This window comes from Equus caballus, chromosome 1, assembly GCF_041296265.1.
Source record: "Equus caballus isolate H_3958 breed thoroughbred chromosome 1, TB-T2T, whole genome shotgun sequence".
NCBI classification, from domain to species: Eukaryota; Metazoa; Chordata; class Mammalia; order Perissodactyla; family Equidae; genus Equus; species Equus caballus.
In genome coordinates, this window is record NC_091684.1 from 19,958,734 (window position 1) to 19,982,148 (window position 23,415).

Consider the following 23,415-nt stretch of genomic DNA (forward strand, 5'->3'; position numbering starts at 1 on the left):
AAAAAAAATTTAGACACACAGGAATGTGTGGGTGCACAAACACAGTATGTCTGTATCAGTACACACTTCAACTCTGCCAATGACTACAGGATATGGAAGTTATTTCTGCAGGTCATAAAGCTCTATAGGAGCTAAAGGCAATGGTCTAAAGCCCAAAGCAGTCATTATAAAAACAGTTACCTTGGAAGAAAGTGTCAGAGCTTCCAAAGTGTCCAAAGTGAAGAAAATCTATTAAGGCCAACCTCAAATCAGTACACAGACCAATGACAGAATATTTAATACATACTACTGTGCCATTCAAGCATACATGGTGGTGAGAAGGGTCAAGAACATGAACCTTTTACAGCATCTTGGACCTTGAGACCAGAGTGACACACAAGCACAGATCAGGCCCCAGAAGGCAGCACCACAGCTGAAAATAGACTTCTAGTCTCTTTCCTATCCAGAGGGTCCATTTCCTGTGTCAGCCTCTGAAATGATTAGAGGTTCTGTGAGTAAAAGATTTACCAAGTTCAAAGCCTGGAATGAGAATCCTACAAACAAAGAAGGCCAACTACATGATAATTTTTTAATAATTTCACCTAGCGGAGCGGTAGGAACCACCATCTTCAGAAAATAACTGCAAACAAGGGAGATCATATGTACGTGCATGTAAACACAGTATTACCTTCTTCCTTGAAGGTCATAGTCATATCCAGATAACTAAAATATTCTGTAGTCTCTGATTAAGAAATATTGAAAATGTAAAATGAGTTCAGTTTTAGACCAGATATTGAGAGCCATGCATATGTGCTAGCTTTACCAATATTAATATATCTTCCATGGAAGAGTATCCTAGAAAAAGAAATCTCAGTTGTATTTAATTCTAGAGTTGTAAAAACCCCATAATGACAGATAATAACAGTATCTTTCTCATATAATGCATATAAAGTACTTAGCCATGGCCTACCTATAATTTTTATTTCTTAAATCACATTCTAACACAAATGAGATACGGAGAAAGAACAATAAAAACGATCTGATGAGTCACAATAAAAATGCAATTCCAACGAATATTTTAATAAGAGCTATAATATTGTTGATGCCCTTTGACTTGGTAATCTGCCTTCTGAGAAATGATCCCGATGAAATCATCCTGTCCTAATATGTCCATTGAAGGACAATAAATGATGGAGGGAATAAATGGAAATATATTAGGACTCAACAAAACATGAACTAACATCATTGATTGAAATATTATGCACCCACTAAAATGATTAAGAATTGATAGAAATGGGAAAAAAACCAGTTAGAATCTCGAGTTTAAAAAAAGGTGGAAAAATGTGGATTGAGTAACATCATTATTATGTAAAATAAAACAATAAATTATGCAAGGGAGAGGGGAAGGGAAGTTTGGAAGGAAACATCAAAATGTAAAATGTAGATCTTTTGGGTAATAAGGTGATTTTTCCTTCTTTCCACTCTTCCCTATTTTCAGAATATTCTATAATGAGCAGGTATTATTTTTACAGAAAATCAAACAACAAACAATTTTTTTAAATGGCAAACATATTTATTAAGTGCAGATAGTAGAGGAAAACGTCTTTTCTGGGATGGTTCTGTCCCAGTCTGGCTTTCTTATTTCTTTCTAGAATGTACTTATGTTCCTGCAAGAAGGATAAGCTGATGCTATAATTAAAACATATTACCACTGACATCCAAATCTCTAAAACATGCTCTCACGGTTTTCTACAGCTTCCACAGAATAGAAGTAAAATATCCCAGGAAGTTATAAGAAGAGAAAAGATAAAATGTAAACAGAAGCATCAATTTCTTGACCTTTCAACAAAAATCAAAATTTAAAAGGGATCGTCTTTCTCATTTGCACTTCTTTAATCTATCTTAGACTTAAAAAAACAAAAAAACCCCCAGACAAACCGGAATACGGCTACTGGCTTCACTCATAAACCTGGATACTCAAGTTGTCCATTCACCTGTGAAAAGAGAGAGCGCAGGTAGTAGCAGTAAAAGCTTCAAGCTGTTCCACAACATCCTTTGAACCCTGACCTAAGGGACCAGCTCCGATAGTCTGCAGGTAGTTGGGTTTCTAGGACCATTCAGCCTCACTGCTGAGACTGTCAATAGAAGTGCTATTCTCTGATGTAGACAGCTCTGCACTAGGAGCAGGTCTAACAATCACATCACATAGCCTGCCAAACGGGAAAAGGACAGCATTCGGGCACCACTGACCTAGGATAGAAGTGAACTTGAGAAGGGCTAAAAAGCTCTACTTCTAACATTCATTACAATCTAATTCTCCACCCCAAATCCTGTGTGTGTGCGTATGTCTTAAAGGAAGTTCAGCTTTGTTACAAGAAAAAAGAAATATGCAACGACACAAATTAACCACAAGATGGCGCTAGCACCACAGTACAATATCAGAGATGTACAAGGCATTCAGCATACCACGTCCTCCTAACTTTTGCAACCTTACCCTGGTACATCACTTACTTGCTCTTTTCTTTCTCTACTTACTGAGACTTAGTCAAACATTTTATACAACATTAGGTTTTTTTTTGTTGGATTTACTTATTTTCTTAAGAAGCAAACAATAATCTTGAAAAATCCTCAACTACATTCCCCACTCTGCCCCTTTTAGCTGGTTCATTTTCCTGGAATATCCTGACATGACCATGCCCTAGCTAATCTCACTGGATAGTGAAGGAAGAAATTACAAGAACAGCTTAAATACATGAATTCTATTTTTTTTAAAAAGTTGCTTTCAAATACAAAAAGAGGCTATTAAATCGATTTTTATGGAAACGTGACGTTGGGGGTGAGGGATTGCAAAGGATCATGGAGAGAACATTGGAACATGTGTCTAGGTTATCTGATTCTGGTCCTGGCTCTAAACAACGGCGTGGCTTTAAAGTAAATCATTTGGTCTCCTGGCTCTCCCATTTCCTCCTCTAAAAAATAAGGTGACTGGATTTTAACTTGTGGACCTAATATTCTTAAGTTACTCTAAGACTACAAGAAGTCAAAAATGAACAATATGAAGCTATAAGAGGCCAAAAGTCAAGAAGAAGGGAATTAGGCAAGTGAGCAGAATCATAAGGAATAGCAACAGTAGAGAAGGGAACATAAAGATGATCTCTGCCTCCTATGCCATAAGTGCCCACAATTATGAATACAAATTATAACCAGAATTTTAAAATCTTTTACGTAAGTATTTATCCAGTTGCAAATTAAATTCTATGATATATTGTTGTAAACAGTAGACTATTATTTTTCATTCTCAGATGTATACAACTATCTGTTAAGGATTAACAAACATTAAAAGTACACTGAACTTTCATGCCAGTCATGACAGAGTAACTGGTACAAGACTAACCATCCCACTCTAAACACTATAAAAATGGACAAAATGCATGAAGCAATTGCTTTCCAAAACTGGACAACAGGCAGCATAGGATTGCAATCCCTTGGAGAAAAGAAACACCTGAAATGAGCCCTACAATGGCCAAGGCTCTCAGCCTGTAGGTACTTTCCAGATTACAGCACGTGGGGGTGGAGCCCAAATGGAGCACAGCATGTCACTGAGCTTAGGAGGTGGGCAGTGGAGTTGGGGACTGCTGGGATGGATGACGTTTAGCAGGGTAATGGAGAAAAGGGAGCCACACAGAAGAGCTCCAGAAATCTATAAGGGGGTCTCTTGAAGGTTTTGGTTAAAAATGAACTTGCATATTCAGAGGGCAAGATCCCACGAGGTCTTGCAGAGAACAGGTATTGGGGAGCTATGGATGGAATGGAGATTCTGGAGGTCACCCAAATCAGGGAGACAGAATTCTGACCAAACAGATAGAGCATTCATTGAATGCTCCAGTTATTCAAGTGGAACCCAAGAAAGGCCACACCTCAAAAGTAGGACTACTCCAGACATGTCCTAACAGGCTTAAGAATAAGCTTTGAATGGATCGGTCTGATCTGTTAGTAACTTATCTGCTTGCCTAAATAAAACTCAACATTCTCTAAAACATGCATCATCAACAGAGGTGATATGCCCATGAGGCAAAAATTGATTCTGAGGAAAGTTAAGAAGCCTAGATATTACACAGATGTGTGGCCGTCCAAAGGGCCAGAGTACATGAACATATGTACAGATATACAGTAATTAAAACTTAATGGGGAGGGGGACAATGAGGAAAACAAATGTCTACAAAGGTTCCTTAGAGGGATGATAGCGAAAAAAGGTTGAGATGCACTGCTCTAAAGGAAATTGACAAAATCTAGACTTTCAATAGTGCATGATCCACAATATCAAGCATACGATAATAAAATTACTAGACGTGTGAAGAAGCAATGGAACAGAATAGAAATCTTAGAAGTTGACCTGGATTTTATTCAGCAGGCAATGAGGGCTTTGTAGGATTTTGTGGAACAGTGAAGCATATTCAGATTGGCGTGTTGGAAAGATAATTCCAGAGTGGTGCGGAGGGTGGTTTAGAGTGGGAGAAGAATAGAAGGAGGAAAGGTTACTACAAACATCCAGATTTAAGTGGCAGGATTATTAATTCTCAGTGATCAACTGGATGTGCAGGGGGAAAAATTAAAGATAACTCTGAAGTGACTAGCACTTGTCAAATTTAAGTATTTGTGTTTAAGGGACTCCGGGGTAGAAGTGTCCAGTAAGTAGTAAGAAATATGAATCTAGAGCTATAGAGAGGTCTGGGTTAGAAACGCAGGTTAGTACAGATGCTGTCATTGAGGTCCCAGGAGTGGATGACAACATGCAGAGTAAGACAGTGGAGTAGGTGGAAAAGAAGACTGAAGAATCCAGGTATCTAAGGGACAGGCAGAGGAGGAGGAGGGGCCAAGAAAAGAAAGCAAGTGGACAACGGCGTCGAAGAAAAAAGGATTGAGTTGTCCTCTGTCTTTCCCCATTGGCATAAATATTCCCTTAAAGTCTTGATACTACAAGGGGAATAGAGAGCTGCTTCATTTGCAATAAACATAGAGAGACGAAGGACCATTTCTGCTATTCTTTTCTTGGGATTCAATATTTTTGGGTATGGTATAACACTATAAGGAAGCTATCAAATATCTTTAAGAACACATTCCTCATTCCTTTAAAAAATAAAAGAATTGAATATAAGAGGAAGTTAGAATCAAAAGGGAATTAAGTCAATATTTTCTACATTCTACTCAAATACTCGCGTGATATGGTATGGTCAAGCAGAAAAAGCTACAAAACAGGAGTCAAGGAACCACTCACTTTGCAAAGCCCTTCAGTGGCTTCTCACCAACTCAGAGCAAAAGTCAAGGTCTTTACCGGGCCTACAGTGCCCTTATAGATCTTTCTTCTGCATCCCTCTGTAACCACATGCACCTCTCTTCCTCGCTCACTCAAGCCACAGAAAACACCCCAGCAAAAATTGCTACAACCACCTTGCTATTCACTCCTACCCATTTACTCACTTTATTTTCACTTACAGCATTTTCACTACCCGAAATTATGAAATATACATATTTGTTTGTTTCTTGTCTTCCCCACTAGAATTTAAATTACATGAGAGCAAGAACTTTTTCTGTCTTACAGCTTTTCTCCAGGACCTAGGACAGTGACAGATACACTGTAGGGCTCAAGAAAGACTTGTTGAACGAAATCTGTAATCAATCCAAGCCTCTTGGTCCTATCATGCGTAAGATGGTAAAATAGTGATCCACATCTGCTCTGTCTACTCTTTAGACAATGAAACGAAGTAACGTATGCTACAGCACTTTATAAGCTTTAAGTCACTGTACAATAGACGGTGACGGTGGTAGTGGTAAAGGACGTCTCCCGACACGGTAGAAGCAAGCTATGGCAGCAAATATACACATAAACACATGAATTTTTAATGATAGCCTGGAGAATAAATGTTTAGTTCATAGTTGCTGGCTCCATTTTTCTTTATAATAGAAAATATACTTGAAAAATACTTATCCAAGTATACAATATCCAATACCTAGAGGACTCTACCCAGGATTATACTCTTCAGGAAACAAAAAAGATTACGATTGGGTTAGTTGACTTAAAAGCCACAGCAGCAATTTAATTTCTGAAAAAAAATTTAAGAAGGAAAGATTAAAACTAAATTCCATGTTACGGGCCAAATGGTGTCTTCTCCAATTCATGTGTTGAGGTCCTAACCCTTAGTCCCTCGGAAAGGGACTGCATTTGGAGACAGGGTCTTCAAAGACTTAAGTGAGTTAAAATGAAGCCATTAGGGTGGGCTTTAATCCGCTAGGACTGGTTTCCTTCTAAAAAGAAGAAATCAGAACACAAAACATACAGAGGGAAGACCATGGGAAGACACAAGGAGAAGTTGGCCATCCACAAGCCAATGTGTCACAAGAAACAAACCATGACGACACCTTGATCTCGGACTTTCAGTCTTCAAAACTGGGAGGAAATAAATTTCCATTGTTGAACCCACCCAGTCTGTGATACTTTGTTACATCTAATCCATTTGGTTGTTTTAGAAATCAAGAGAAAAATCTCTGGAAAAGAGTTTCATGAAGAGGAGGTAAGCAAACTAAAATAATCCTTATCAATATTTTCTTTTACTTTCATCATTTGTATGGAAACATTAACTTTAATTAGAATTGTCTAAGTGTAAATTTGAGTGGTCAAATTCTTAAATCAATCCAATTTTCTCACCATATCTCATATTCTCGCTGAGAGAATCTACCTTTCACAAAGCAGTTAGAGAAGGTTTTATCTAGTACAGAGCACAGAAGCCAGGCAGTTACATTTCTTTCCTGAATTTAGGCCCAATGTGGATTCCAATTTTTTTTTTTTGAGAAAGATTAGCCCTGAGCTAACTGCTGCCAATCCTCCTCTTTTTGCTGAGGAAGACTGGCCCTGAGCTAACATCCGTGCCCGTCTTCCTCTACTTTATATATGGGATGCCTACCACAGCATGGCTTGACAAGTGGTGCCATGTCCACACCCGGGATCCGAACTGGCAAACCCCGAGCCCCCGAAATGGAATGTGCGCACTTAACCCCTGTGCCACCAGGCCGGCCCCTCCAACTTTTTTTCTAATTAATAGGAACACAGTTCAAAAGGCAACTACATCAGAGTCACTGATGTAGCCCATTTCAACTTCACAGGAAAATACCCATTAAAATATAAAATAAATTCACACGACTGCCAATCCCCCTATTTCCAGACTCTAGGTCCCTAACCTTTGGCCTTGTAACGGAAAGGTACATTGCAGTCAAGGAAGTGCAGCCCCCCAAAATAAAACAGCTAAGGCAGGAACAGGAAGATCCCTATAAATTCTTGACTTTCTTTATGAATTTAGACCCCAGGGTCAGAGACACAGTTGATTTATATGCCAACACATGACTCCTGTCACTCACAGGTCAAGCTCAGATCGTTCCTTGTCTGTATTTTTTTAAAATTGTAATTGTGATAAAATATATATAACATAAAATTTACGATCCTAATCATTTTAAGTGTACAGTTCAATAGTGTTAAATATATTCACATTGCTGAGCAACCAATCTCTAGAACTTTACATTTTGCAAAACTGAAACTCTATACCTTTTAAATAGTAACTGCCTACTTCCCCCTCCCTCCAGCCCCTGGCAACCACTACTTTCTGTCTTTATAAATTTAACAACTCTATGTACCTCATATAAATGGAATCATATAGTATTAGTCTTTTGTGACTGGCTTTATTTCACTTAACACAATGTTCTCAAAGTTCATCCATATCATAGCATATGGCAGAATTACCTAATTTTTAAGGCTGAATAATATTCCATTGTATGCATGCACTACATTTTGTTTATCCCTTCATCTGTCAATGGACACTTGGGATGCTTCCGTCTTTCAGTAGTGCAAATAATGCTGCTATGAACATGGGGGTACAAATATCTCTTTGAATCTTTGCTTTCAATTCTCTTGGATATATACCCAGAAGTGAAATTGCCCAGATGTATCTTTTCTACTCCTATTACTTTCTAATTGCTAACAATTTTAACATTATATCTTTATGTTCTTAAATTTGCTATAAAGTAGGTAGAGTTGAAAGTCAGATATATAGGAAGAGAAAGCTAAATATTCTCATGGGGCAATTGATATAAAGGATCACGTATAAATTATTCATTGACTTCCTTCTGTCTTTTTGGGGGGAGGAGTGTAACGTATCCTTTTCAGACTCTAAAGTCTATGGAGCCTATCCCAGGAAAATATGCACATAGCAATGTACATCCAAAAATACGGGTATAATTTCAGAACATTCATGAGCCCCTGAAGTCCATCTAAGAACACTGCCTCTTAAAGGCCCAAAATTGGGTTTCAAAATTCTAATAAATGTTAAATACTGATAAATACTATCCAAACTCAAAGAACCACATGATTTGGATGTATTTGTCAGTCCTGAATCCAACATACTTCCAATTCCATCATTAGCTAGCTCTATAAGCACTTCTAGATCCCCAAGTCATAAATAATGAAAGCTATTGCTTGTCTTTTGCACAAACCCCTGAAGATGATGCACATAACGCTGGCTGAGGCATGTGGAAGAAACAATAAAAAACAGGTGAACGTTCAGTTTAAGGATTAGTAAATATGACAAATGGTGGAATTGGACTCACAAAATCTGTTTCAAGTTTTCCCATTTCTTGCTTGTAGCTTCTCATCCTGTTGCTGTACATCCCTCGACTTTGGGGGGGTATCTCTCGGACTTCTAAATCCATCTGTTCAAGCTGGAAGGGCGAGAGGAAAATGTGATTTAAACCATATGCTTATTCTTTATTTGATCAGACGTTTAGAGCTGAAAGGATTTAATTCCCATTCCTCATTTTACAGTTGAGGAACCAGGCCCAGGGAGCTAACAGTCCCTGATCAAACAACACTGGGACTACTTTTGTGCTTAATTTTTGTTTAGGTCAACAAATAGCTACTGAATGCTTGCCAAGCGACACACAGAGTGCCAAAGCACTTACGTGGTCAAGTATTTCTTTTAAAACATATACAGGAATCCAAACAGCCTCAATAATGATGATTTTAATATCCTTGGAGTATCCTATCCTTCACTTCAACCTGATCAGGTCTTCTGACGCCAAACCACGAGAAGTATGGGAAGATAACCAAACCGTTCTTTCCACCGTTAATCTATGAAATGTCAGCCCAGCCTTAGCCATTTGGTGAAAATTCTTCTGGAAGGTCTTTTCTGCTTAGGAAATCACATACCAGCCAACATGTGATCTCGCCCTCCAGCCTAACTCTGTGTACTTTATAACCTCATTGATATGGAGTTAAGGATACAGCAATATGCTAAATTACACAAAGCTCACTGAAATCATGGCAGGGCACTTTTTAACAACCTGTCATTACATAACACTTTGTCTGTCTGTAACACATGAGCGTTTATAGGAGGCAATACAGAAATATTATGATGGTTAAGAACACAGGCTTTCAAATCGGATGCCTGCATTCACATCATAGCCTCCACTACTCACTAGGCATTCAAGCCTGGACAAGTTTCTTAACTTCTCCAGCCCTTTTTTCATTTCTAAAAATAGTATGCCTTTTGTAGGGCAGCTGTGAGGATTAAATGAGGTAATTCCTATAATGTACTTACAACAGTGTCTCTTACTTGGTAATCGTACATTAATGTTAACCATAGTAGTAAGGATTACTGATGGTGAAGAAGAAATACAGCAAGCATGAGTCAGGTATCAGAGGTAGATTATTTATACCTGGCATTAAAAAAATAAAAACGAGCAACAACAACAAATTGGTTCAAGCCATGTCTGATAAACTCTCATCCAAAACGTTGCCATATATTTGGCCTTTTATAGCATTGTAATAAGTTATTTCCATGAACACTGTAAGCTTCTCACTAATAGAATTCTTACTTGTCCAGTGTAAGAGACTGAATAACTATAGTAGAACACAGATAAACCAGAAGACCATGTTTCCAACTTATAGGCCTCGATTTTTATAAAGAAAACAAAGATCATTTTAATTAGCCTTGATTTAAGCAGTGGCATTCAAATTATTAACATGTCTCAACATAAATATGAAGCATCAATAAATTAAATAGTTACTCAGCAAAGCCATTATTTAAAGCACTACTCTGAAATCATCATCAAGTACTTAGTTCTAACAAGGTGAACAGGATCATCCAGACAAATAATTGCAAAAGCACATGTAAGTAAAAATCCGAGAGTTAAGTACATTTTTGTTTAAGGCATTTTACAAGGACACTTAAAACTAACTTAAAAGTAGGTAAGAAAAGGGGCTGGCCCCGTGGCCGAGTGGTTGAGTCCGCGCGCTCCGCTGCAGGCGGCCCAGTGTTTCGTTGGTTCGAACGTGGGCACGGACATGGCACTGCTCATCAAGCCACGCTGAGGCAGCGTCCCACATGGCACAACTAGAAGGACCCACAATGAAGAATGTACAACTATGTACTGGGGGGCTTTGGGGAGAAAAAGGAAAAAAAAAAAAAGTAGGTAAGAAAAGAAAAAGGAAACATACAACAAGCACTTAAAATGAAACCAGGAATAAGGCTAAGATGCACTTGTCTCATGTTGCCACAACATGCACATGGCCAATGTAAAGTGGAAGACATGACAATTACAAGACATTCAGTGTCTGAGAGATTAACGCAAACAATCATTCAGCAGAAACACAACTAACACTAATAAATCAAATCAAAAAGAAGTTTTTCTCCCAAGCTTCTCAAAAAGACAGGATGTAATATAATGAACAGTGTCCTTAACAAGGATCTTATCAGAATTAAGTAAATCAGCTTTCTGATCATTTTAAACAAACAGAAACACATATCTCAGACAAAACTCCTTCCGTTAGTAATAAGTAAAGAAGACTATAAGCTCCATGAGGGGGACTGGCCCCACGGCCATGTGATTAAGTTCGCACACTCTGCTTTGGTGGCCCAGGGTTTCGCCAGTTTGGATCATGGGCGCGGACATGACACTGCTCATCTAGCCATGCTGAGGCAGCGTCCCACACAGCACAACCAGGAGGACCTACAACTTGAATATACAACCATGTACTGAGGGGCTTTGGGGAGAAGAAGAAGAAGGGAAAAAAAAAAAGAAGAAGAAGAAGAAGATTGGCAACAGACGTTAGCTCAGGTGCCAATCTTAATTTAAAAAAAAAGCTCCATGAGGGAATGACTATGTTTTCTATTTCTTGTTACAGTAAAACCTTGGTTATCAGGAGACCAGCTTGCTATCACCATCAAGCAAATTTGTGTCTCCAAAACAAGGCAAATAAATAAACCAAAACACAGATTTTGATGGCAAAAAAACCAGCTAATGAAAACTCAATAATGTAAGAAGTCAAATCAAGATTCAAAGAATTAACCATTTGAACTATTTATGGTAAGTCTGCCAATCAGAAAGAAGAAATGTCCTGATTGACATCTATGGTGTGCAAAAGGTCAGGTTTTTTACAGAAAAGCAGGAAGCATGAGAGAAGTAGTTGAATATAAAAAGAAAAGAAAGTAAGGAGAAAAGCATTTGAAAAAAAAGAGGAAACTTTCAAAAGAGAGATGAACATTGGAAGATGTGGAGATTAGAAGGTAAGCTGCCACTGTAGAGACGGTGACAGCTGCCAGCAGAGATCAGAGGCATATCTTACAGACTATAGAGAGCACCCGACGTTCTGATAGCTAGAAAAGAACCAGCAATAGAGAAGGCACAGCAGCAGCTCTGCAACGCGATGCCTTAGCACTCAAAGACACAGAGGAAAAGTCTGCTGTGCAATGGGGAACAACAGCCACGTATTCCTTCAGACTCCCCAAAGCAGCAGTTCCCCAGGTATGGTCCTGTTAACAAATGTTACTCAGTCAAATAAGCTTGGGAAATGCTCCATGCTCTAGCTGCCCCCTATAGACCCTTCTTAGAGATTCATAATGCTTCTTAGCATACTTAAGGGTCCAAGAAGGTCCTGCAGAAAAACAACAACCAAAAAAGACCTCAACCTCCAATTCTATTTAAGCTACAGTTTCCCACACTTACTGGAACAGGCAACACCAGTTAATAGAAACACACTTAAGGAAACTGTTCTAAGTATATCAGCAAGTAGTACTGAAGGAACATCAAACAGACCCTTCAATATTTAGAAAAGCAGCACAGTCATTTAGGACAACAATGCAGTAACAGATTGAATCATACTTGCACTACTTGGCTTTAAAACAAAAAATTGGGATACAATACTTTTTAATACTTTTTGTTCTATGATTTGCAAATTTATTTATATCAAAAAGTAGTGGATGAGCTGGAGCTCTGGGTTTAGCATATCTAGATACAAATCCTTACTCCATCACTTACGGGGGGTGGTACCTCAGGCAAGTTAATTAATCTTTCTAAGCCTCAGTTTCCCCATCTACAAAATGGGATAGGAACAGTGTTGAGAATCACTCCTCTGTGGGTCTCTCATGCTCCTACATGTCTTGCTGGGCATGCCAAGAATGCAAGGCCTTAACCACTCTTTTCCTCGGCCATTTCTCAGGGTTGTATTTGCAGGGAACAATCTTGGGGGAGGAAATAACGTATCCTCCTGGGACAAGGAGCAGACTTGCTTACAGGCTGCTGTAAAGCAGTACATTTCCCAGGCTCCATGTTCCTCTCCTGTAAGATATTCCACTGTATGTGTAGGCATTCTTCTAGGCAAACCTGCATCACGCCTGTGAGAACTGGTGCTCAGGAAACTGACCCAAGCATGCTGAAACTCTAGTAGCTGCTTTTGCTGTGAGTAATACAAGTCTATTGTCTCTGACCTAGGAATCTCACGTCTTCTATCAGCATCCATGAAACTGTGGCAAGCTCACTTGTCAGTGAGCAAGTAGGGGGAAATCTCAGATCCTTAACAGTTTTTGACAAATAGTACTTGTCTCACAGAGTTTTAGTGAAAATTAAATATTATACAGTAAGTAATATATCTAAGCCAGTGTCTAGTACCCAGTATGCCTTTAACAAGCATTAGCTATTTATAACTATTATGAAAAGTACTATGAAGGAATAAAAATTAGAGGTGGAAACTTAATGAATCACTTTTATTAAGAATAAAATCCCAGGAGCTGTTAAACTCTCTTCAATTTAAAAATTGATGAATTCCAAATTATAAAATGCTATTCAGTAATGTTTCACATTTCTACAATGTATAAAACAGGCTAGAGGAAGGCATCAACTTAAATGGCTCTGGTCATGTGTTAAATGTATTACCAAGTTGATACGTACCAGTTCTTTTGCTTCTTCGAGCTGTTTCTCCACATTTGCAACCATCTGCTTCTTCTCATCTGGAACAAACAATAATATCAAGGAATCGCTATGGATACAAATACCTTTAATATTTACAAACTTCTATTTTTATATAACTTTTTCCTTTCTGATCAATCAGAGTAGAGAATTACCATATCAGGCAAATGACTATATCATTCCTTGGTAGGGTAGGAACCAATTTAAGCCACTGATTCTAGGCTACCTGGAAATATGTAATCCTAGGGAGTACCTAATTATTAAGAGATGCCATAACATTTTTAAGAGAAACAAAAAATTATTTTGTTCTTTAGAAGAGACTGTCAACAACAGCAGATTTAGTGACGGCATCAGGAATCTGCAAAGTCATGACTTTAATAAATCAGGAATAACTGATATATGAATATAAAAGTCATATACAAAAATGATTCCTAAAATTGGGCAAGATCTTAAAATCCTTTTAAAAAAATGTACTTTCATTGAGAATTGGATGTAATAGAAGAAATATTTGAAGTCAGGACTACTAATTCTAAACCCAAAGCCACTAGCTACTCGCTGGTTATGAGATCCAAGGTAAGAAAGAGTTTTTTCTGAGACTCAGTCTGTATGCTCTAAAATGGAAATTTAACATACATACAGGATCCTTTTTAGCTCAAATAAGCTGAGGTAAGTGAAATTACTCTTAAATTGTGAAGTGCCAAGTCTCTTATGTGGTTTATTCAAACTCTATCACAATCAAGTTATAACCAACTGTAACTCCCTTTTCTGGGAGAAATATATCCCAGAAGGTAATTGCAGAAAACTTTTCCCTACTCACATTCCAAACCAATCAGCCCATTTATTCAGAGACTGCATCTAAGTTTTGAGCTAACTAAACTTATCAAACAATTATAGTTTTGTCTGCTTAGCACCTCACTCTTCTCAGGCAGTAACTCCCACTCTTGAGGCTCTCCTCTTCACCAAGCAGGTCAATGGGAGATGCTGTCTCCTATGATCCTGCCTCCACCGTCATAGTGACCTGGCAAAGGATGGGCTTCTCATCCTAGCTGGGCCAATCCTAACAGCTCAATCTCTCTTGCCACATTGGTCGGGGTGGGGGGGGAGGGGGGGCGGGTGGCATAAGACCCAAGTAGACCAATCAAAGTCCTGGAACAACGGGAAAGTCTTTTCCTCTCTTTTGGTAGAGTTACAAGTACATCTGAGTCCAGAAGCTGTTGGGATTCACCACTGTTCTAGCAACGAGCGAGCCAGTTTGTAATGGTTAAGAACGAAGCCTACATTAGAAAGAAACAAAGCTGAGAGAGAGACAAATAGAGAGAGAGATAGACAGATGAAATAGATAGATTAGATTAGACAGATTTAGTTTTTAGTTCCAGATAACTTTGAAACAGGTTTTGCTTGACTTTATCATGGTTTGGTTTCTTAAACCAACAAATTTCTTTTTCTTTGTTTCAAGTTGGGTGTCTGTGACATGGAACCTAATGATCACAAACTGACATATAACAGACTGGAAAAGTCATGAAGCTTGAAATGGGTACACCATCTCTTAGCTGACTAGCTCTTCAGAAGGCTAGTCAACACTAAGTGGGGAATCTTTAGAAGTTATTTTACTAAAATAATAATTAGGTTCTGCTAACCCTAACCTCTTCCCTTTGATCCCCCCAAACTAGAGACACATAAAGTCTTTTATGTGTACTCTAAATATTTCTCCTAAGAAAAATACACATTTGGAATTAAAATTTAGCTTGATTTTCCCTCTTTGAAAAAGTTATACCTACATATGGCCAGATTAAGAATTTAGTATATGATCTCAAATTTACTTGCCTCTGGCACATGTCAATCTGTCTAATATTACCACAAATTATAATAGAACCGCACTACGTTTTTATGATAGAGCAGAGTATGAAACAAGACAAATCCACCTTGGACCAAGAGCAAGATTACGTATTTACATGTCAGAAGGAACATCTTGTTTTCTTTAAGGTACTCAGTTGTTAGGAATGTCCATGCCTTGACCTCTAGGATTGATATGCACCAGTTTTTCTCATTAACAAAACAAAACAAAGACGGAAGCCGCATTCGCCTTTGCTACTGCCCTCCCTCTCCTTCTCTGCTCAGTCACCTTTCCCTTCTTCATCTCCCCCTTTCCTCCCTGTAATCTCACTTGCGCCCCCAAGATTCCACGGAAATGACTCAAAGATTAATAACCTTTCCCTGTCCTATTTTTTACTTCATCTTGTGGCATCTGATACTCTGCTCCTCCCGTCCTGTCACTTTCTCCTCTCTGGTTTCCATGACACCCTGATTTTGTGTTTCTCCTAAACACTCATTTCTGTCTCAGGGTCATCTTCTGGACATCCTCTTTTTCAGCCCATCCTTTAACTGTCGGTGTTCCTTGGAGTTCAGTCATTGCTTTTCCTCTCTTATGACAATTGTCTACATCCCTGGGCAATTTCACCCACTCCCATTTTTTAACTATTATATTATATATTTCTGATTCCAAATCTTTATCTCTAATCCTGATATAGTTCCAGGAATTCAAACCTTTAATCTCAATGCTTATGCCCATTTCTACTGTGACCACCTGGCAAACTGCTATGCAAAACTCTCTTCAGCAATCACTACCTCTTGGAAGACTTTCCTAATCCAACAAAAGAGTTAACCCCTCTCTTCTACAGAGACTCTTACATAATCCTAATGATTTATCTCTCACACTCACAGGTCTAATTTACTGTCTAGCTTGGAGGCTCCAGGAAGACAGGAACTGTGTCTTAATTATCTTTATAGTCCTAAAATCTAGTACTGAGCCTGCAATATAATCAGTTCTTGAAAAATGATGGCAAACTGAATAAAGACTGTGGGTTAATGCAAGTTTTCACAAAAGAAGCTATGCTACCAACCATCCCGATTTCCCTGTCTCCATGTCTGCCCCCTCCCCCATTTAATTTTCCTAAAATGTGTTTTTGATTGGTTCACTTGATCCTAATGGTCAAGGTCCTCTGCAGTCCAGATCTAAGCAACCTTTCTAACTTTATTTCCAACTACTAGCTCTCCAGTATGTACTTCACATGCTAACCAGACAGACTATTCATTACTATCCAAGCACATCTCTCTTTTTTTTTTTTTCTGCTTTAAGCTTTTGTTCAAGCTACTATTTATGGTTCTTTGGCTGAATATAACAGAACTGATTCTGACTAAACTAAACCAAAAAAGAATAACATGGGGTAGCTTACAGAGCCAATAGAAAATATGAGCCCCCAAGCTCAGGGAGGACAGTACCCAGGGTGGCTCAGGGTTCTAAGCGAGCAGGAACTCACCAACAGTTTCTGCAAAAGGAGAGTCTTGAACAATAATACCATGCTTTCTTCTTGGTTCACTCTGCTCAAAACTCAAATTCCCAGCAAAAACTCTCTGAATGTCCTCATTAGTGTAACGTGTTCACATCCTCACCTGGGTAGGGCATAGCAGCCTGTCAGACTGGGTTTAGGTAGTTCATCAACGGAAAATTGAGGTGCTGCAATCAGAAGATAGAATAGAGGATTCTCGAAACAATAGATGCCCACTGTACCCACTTATTGCAACCTCTTGTAATATATTCTTTCTCCATTTTTGTCTGCTAAAAACCCCCTATCCTTCCAGGTGATCTCCTGAGACACGATCTTATCTCCTCTGACTTCCTAGATCTCTGTGCTCTGCTCTACTGGTCCTAACGGTCATTAGATATTGGTTTCTGTAGTTTTCTCTTCAGCCCCATTTACAGCTACTTGAAGACAGGGACCATTCTTGACACTTCTTTGTCCTAATTCTGTCTTTAGCAGAGAGCTGTATACGGCAGATGCTCACTAAGTGCTTACTGAGTGAATGAATCAGTCTTAGCATTCAGCAACATGATATGACTCACAGAGAAACTGAGGAAGAGAAACATTATATCAGTGAGGACTGAGGCAAATCTTCCTACTTGGAATGGCAAGTTTTCCTTTATGAAAGAAATAAACTGGGATGGGAGGTGAGTGGGATAATATAAGTAGATTATTTTCTCATAAAATCTATTTCATACTGGCACCATCAGAAATAATTGTGGAGCTGAGCCAATCTTTGATATTTTTAAGAGAAGAATTAAAAAGGTGACAATTTAGGAGGAATGCATGAGGAAGAGAGGAAAGAAGGAAGGACTGAATTAGACGACCTTGGAAATATCTACCAACATTAAGTTTTGGTAACCTTTTGACAGTATTCACATGTATTCCCCAAGAGAGCTTCATGCTGCCCACCGCGAATGGCATCCCCTTTACAAATGGCACCCCCTTTATAAATGGCACATTCCTAGGATTCAAAATCTCATAGCTAACAGCTGTCGTTATTTTTATGGGCTATGTGTTAAATATTATCATACTCAAACCTCCAAACAACACTTTGAAGTTACTAGTATTATCCCATTCTCAGGCAAGTAAACAAACAGAGTGATTAAATAATTTCTCTAAAGTTAAATAGCTAATAAATGGCAAAGTTGGAATTCAAATCAGGTCTATTCTCCAGAACTGAGCTCTTAACTTCTAATGTACTATATGAATTACACTGTATAAACAAACTTCCTCATCTTTTTTTCCTACATACAGGGTTGATGAGTGCTGACTTACACATAAGTCTTTGTATAGTGTGATCTTTTCTTGCCTACTCAATATCAACAGAAGTGCTTAGTACTGAAATACACATAAATCTGTGCAGAGTCTGATTCTTTCTCATTATTAACAGAGGTGCTTAGTTAGCCTTGCACACCCCCCATAAAGTACAGTGAAAGTGTCGGGGCTCACTTGAATTCATGTACTGGTACCTGTCTTTGTGCAATGTAGGTACTTTTTAATAAAACTAGCAGCAGAAATTATGTACTGGGAAAGGTGGAGTGAAATCACTAATAGACGAACTTTTTATGTTAAGAGAACTTAAAAATGGATATATTACTAATGTTACACTGTGTAGCATGGTATAGGATGGTCAATGTTAAGACAAAGCCATTCTAGAATGATCCTTGTGATAATAGATTAGAGTTGGAGATATCAGTATGAACTCATGTTTAGCTTACTATACATACAGACAGCTATATATACAAATATTTATCAATATGTATACATACATGAGTTAGTATACACACATGTATTTCCCTGCTCTAGTGGCCTTAATGGTCTGTCAGCTGAGAGGGCCTAGAAGTAATAATACCCCAATAGCAATGGGCACACCTACTGTCCAGATCTTGGTTTCCAACACCATTTTTCAATAAAAAGAAACAGGATTCCTTGGAGAAATGGCTGATTCTAGGACTAGTGTAGGAAAAATATAAGATGATCCTGGAGGGTCTTATAACACCAGAAAGTAAGAAAGAGCTAAAAAGGAAAAAAAATTTAAAAACCCCACAATGATGGCGGTATATCAAAAGGATATAGAAGCCAAGGAAAGGGTTCCAATGGTCAAAGCTGGATCAATCTGAGCAACATAATAAAGCAGTATTGGAATATAACAACAAAGTATAACATAAACACCATGAGACTCTAGATATAAATGACTGAATAAATAAGTAAGTGGAGAATAGACAAATCTCTCCTGTATATAAGAATCTCAAATAATTTACATAGATACTAAGCCTTCAAAGAGGTGGAACATAACCCCCAACACACATACACATACTCCTTAAGTGTGGGCTACGCATATGATTTCCTTCTGAAGAGTATGGAAAAGAGGAAAAAAGTAACTTTACAGTGGAGAAACGTGACAAAACACTACCCCAGCCAGGTGATCAAAGGTAACATCAGTAGTGATAAGTGATATTACAGTATGTGCTCTTGACACGACGTGATGAAAATGGTGCTTTACCTCTGTGATCTTCCTCCTAAACCCTACAACCCCAGTTCTGATCATGAGAAAAACGAGAGGCAAATCCCAACTGACGAACATTCTATGAAATATCTGACCAGTACTCCTCTGAACTGTAAAGTCACAAAACATAAGGAAAAGCCTGAGAAACTGTCACAGTTAAGAGGAGCCTAAGAAGCCATGAATATTAAATGTTTTGTAGTATCCTGAATTAGATTCTAGAATAGTGAAAGGACATTAGGTAAAAAACTAAGGAAATCTGAATAAAGTATGGACTTCAGTTAATAATAAAATATCAATATGGGTTCACTAGCTGCAACAAATGTATCATATTAATATGTTAACAATAGAAGAAACTGACATGAGGTATATACAGAGTCTCTGCACTATCTTTGTGATTTTTCTGTAAATCCAAACCTACTCTAAAATTAAGTTTATTTAAAAAAGAATCAATGAAGCTATTACTTAGGTTAACTAAACTGTTGAAGGGAGAGGTGCCTCTGGGATTAGAGTGTGAGTAGTATGTGTGTATATACCTAACCCAAATCCTACCAACTTTACTTCAACTCAACTCTGCACCTGAGTTCCTGATTTAGGGCTGGAACCCTCCCCTCTAACTCTACAGAACAACGGAAATGTAATGCAAGCAAATCATATATCATAATTTTAAGTTTTCCAGTAGCCACATTTTAAAAAGTAAAAAGAAACAAGTGAAATTAGTGTTAATATATATTTTTTTAGTTTTAATAATATTTAACCTGATACATTCAAAATATTATCATTTCACAATGTGGCAATAGCCACACTATAAGTGCTCAATAGCTGCATGTGGACGTTACAGCTCCAGAGCCACACATATTTTAAGCAAACCACGGTATTCATAAATAAAAGGAGACTTCTCTTCTTTTATTCTCTCACTCAACCACCTTGCAAAGGCAAGAGAGCATCACCAAACAACATTTATGGCTTCTTCCATACATCGCTATGTCTAGATGGTTTCCAAAAGCCTCAGCGCTTGGCCTGGAGTCTAACTCATCAGCTAACTAATCAGCTAGATGAGAGCATTTCCTTCCAGAAAGGACACCCATCTTGCCCCACCACTTCCACTTCTCTCCTCAGCTTCCCTCTTTAATATCCTGAGTACAAACCCAATTCCAATTTCATATTCCAAAGTCCCTGATCACTCATCTCCCTTCAGATATGGGTGTTTGAGAAAGATTCACCTAACTCTAGTCTAGGCACAGAAAGGAAGCAAGAATTGATATCCAAGTTTCCTTTAAGAGTTCAATTAACACCACGAGGTCTGAGGAGCTGGGTCCTGACTAACCCTACCAGCTGTTGTCTTCAGCAGCAGCAATAGTACCACTAACTTTCTCTGAGAAAAAATTTTGCTAGTGTTACATGCTTTATTTCATTTGATTTTTACAAGACTTTAAGGTTGAAACTGTTACCCCTTACCCCCACTTTTACAGGTAGAAGAAGCAGGCTTAGAGAGGCCAAGCAATTTGTCCAAGCCTTCTCATCTAGGGAGTAGCAGAGCTGGGATGCTAAACAGATCTGATGCCATGCGTGAAACTTAACCAATCTGCCATAAAACCTTTCCTGGTATTTCTGACTACCGCCTCAAAGTGATAGGATTCACAATAGACCATTCACCTCTCTGTAAATGGTGAGGTGAGCAACTAATTGCAGAACATTTTGTTTAAGATCCTTCAGGAAGCCTGCCTGATGTAAGGGAACCTCTGCACCTATAAAGTATCCTCAGAGTTAGGATTCATCACCAGAGGAAGGGGAACTTCACAATTAGTACCAGTTATGGTTTCTACTCACCTATTTTCCTGACTTTACCACAGAACACTAATCATTAAAATCAAATACAGTGCCTTAACAGTATTGCCTAAGAAGGGACTATCCGTCTCATTAGTCCAATTACTAAAATTAGTTAAGATTCAAACACATTCGCCTAAGAGCAGAGTCTTTTTATTGTTTAAACATATCACAGAGAAATCAAATTTCTTTTTAAAAATATTCAGTCTTGTCTATTCTCTTTGGAATTAACACTTTAATACATTGTACACACACAGCAGAGAGTGAGGTGAATTGCAATCAATCCTACCCCTTCTACTTCAATTTAAGTCAGTCACAGGTTGGGGAATGAACTGCTTTGGCTGAAAAGTTTGCTCTGATTTTTAATCTTCTTAACTCAAGAAAATTACAGTTATCTCCATAGGGTCAACCGCTAATGAAGCCCAGAGAGAGAGAGATTATAATTACTTTTAGTCATACTGTTTTTGCCATGGTTGTACACATTTATTTGTTGGTCCACAGACATACATCTGAAATTCATAACTATATGGATATATTTTTCATCTTTTTCTATTTATCAATTAGAAACAGATTATAAAGGGAGCAAGCACAAGTAATTATTAAGAGGGAAACCACAGCATTTTTAAGAATTACTATTATTCAAGTCAGTAAGCATTTTTCCAGTACAGTCTCCTTTCAATTCTAACATAGCTGCTACGTTTGGGCCTTATTTTATACTATACGTACTTAAGGAGAGTCAAGGCTTTACTTTTAAGGTACTTAATTCAAAGGTTTCCTTCCATATGGTGAGAAGGGTTACATTAAAATATAAAGGCAAGGAAGAAATCACTTGTAACAAAATCTGTTCTCTTGGAAATAGTTATTACAACTTTGCACTCTGATGACTATGTTACTTTATAAAACACCTTCCTTCTACAAAAGCTATTAGCCCAAACAAAAAATGTTTCCCTGTTAAAAGTATTACAATTAAAAATGAGCAAAAAACCAACTGAAACCACAAGTCCTGATATTCTGAGGCTCTGGGACTCAAGTCAAAGGAAGTAGTCTTCAACAATGACAACAAAAATCAAGACGATCTTGGACAGGGATTGAAGAAGCGAGGTGATGTATCATGAAGTGATGAGGCCATCAGCCACTTTCTCCACAAAAATTTCTGAGGCAGCAGAGCTTGGTGGTATATGCTACCTTTGTTCTCTCCTCTTGTTCCCTCACTTGGACTCATAAACCTCTTTAAGACATGATCCACCTCCTCCAGAACTAACTGGGACTTCAGGAGATGAGTGGGGTGTAAGTTCAGAGATCCTGGCTTCAAGCAAATATCCCTATTAATAGAAAATAGGTGGGGGGGGGGAGGGGAGAAAACAAAGAAATAAAGGAAGAAGATTACTTATAAACATATAAGTTTCGGGAGAAGTAGGGAAAGGGAAAAAGGAATGACAACTTTGGTCCAGGAGAAATTATTGCTGGCATCAAGGATTGACTAAAAAGGTGGGAAAGAAGCTGCCCACCAGTTCATGGATCAATGAGCATCTTCTTTTCTACACATTACCCTCCAGAGGTAGGACTAAGTCTAGCAGCCTGACGATGTTTCAATTTCCCTAACAAAACTAAGCCAAAAAGTAACAATCTTATCTGCAACTAACTACTTAAATTAAATCTGTACTTAGTGAAAGACAAATCCTAAAACAATGTCTTACAAACAAAAATCACAAAATATGTTTATATTCATCTGTTCATTTACTTAAACATTTTTCTGTGCCCTTTCTAAGTAAATGCCAAGGAAATCAAAGATAGCTCCTATCTTCACATAGTTGGCAGTCTAGAACAGAAAGTAAGCCATGCTAAAACACAAAAACCAAAAACATTTCTGGACGGTAGTTGTGGAATTCTAAAAGTGAGAAAAACTATCCTGTACCAAGTTTTACATAAAATTGGGTTACAGACTCCTAAGAAGGACGAGAAATAAGAAATGGGGTTGAGGGTATGAAAAATACTAACGATAAGAGCAGCTAACACCAAAAAAGGGTTTTACGTGTGTTAAATCATTTAATCTTCACAACAACCCCATGAGAGACGTACGATTCTCCCCCATTTTACCAAGAAGTAAAGTTGAGGGAGGTTAAGAAACTTGCCTAAGTGCCACAACTATTAAGTGGCAGAGCTGGGATTTGAATCCAGGCACCACAGCTCTTAACCCTATTTTGCCGCATAAAATAGTATTATTACTAATAAAACAACATTACTGTATATTGCAGACCCATGATCTAGGTACGTTCATTCATTCTCTTTAAATACTCACATCTCTGCATTTTACAAACAAAAATCTCAGACACAGAGAAGCGTTCCTAAGCTTATACAAGTAACAAAGTGGTGGAGTCCGGATTCGAGCCCAGATGGCTCAGATTCCGAAGGCTCTTTTCACTGCACCCCACAACCCAACTTGCAGAGTCTCCCTTT

At 38.2% G+C, this 23,415-nt stretch overlaps 1 protein-coding gene across 6 annotated transcripts in view; it reads right to left on the reverse strand.

The window, feature by feature from the left end:
- The window catches only part of VTI1A (vesicle transport through interaction with t-SNAREs 1A), a 342,609-nt gene that overhangs the window by 318,786 nt on the left and 408 nt on the right, over positions 1–23,415 (reverse strand). For all 6 annotated transcript variants that reach the window (XM_001498407.6, XM_014733068.3, XM_014733066.3 and 3 more), the window contains exons 2-3: positions 13,249–13,307; positions 8,632–8,742 (exon numbers count right to left, since the gene is read on the reverse strand). In XM_001498407.6, coding sequence (XP_001498457.1) covers positions 8,632–8,742; positions 13,249–13,307 — 170 coding nt within the window. The remainder of the gene's footprint in view (positions 1–8,631; positions 8,743–13,248; positions 13,308–23,415) is intronic.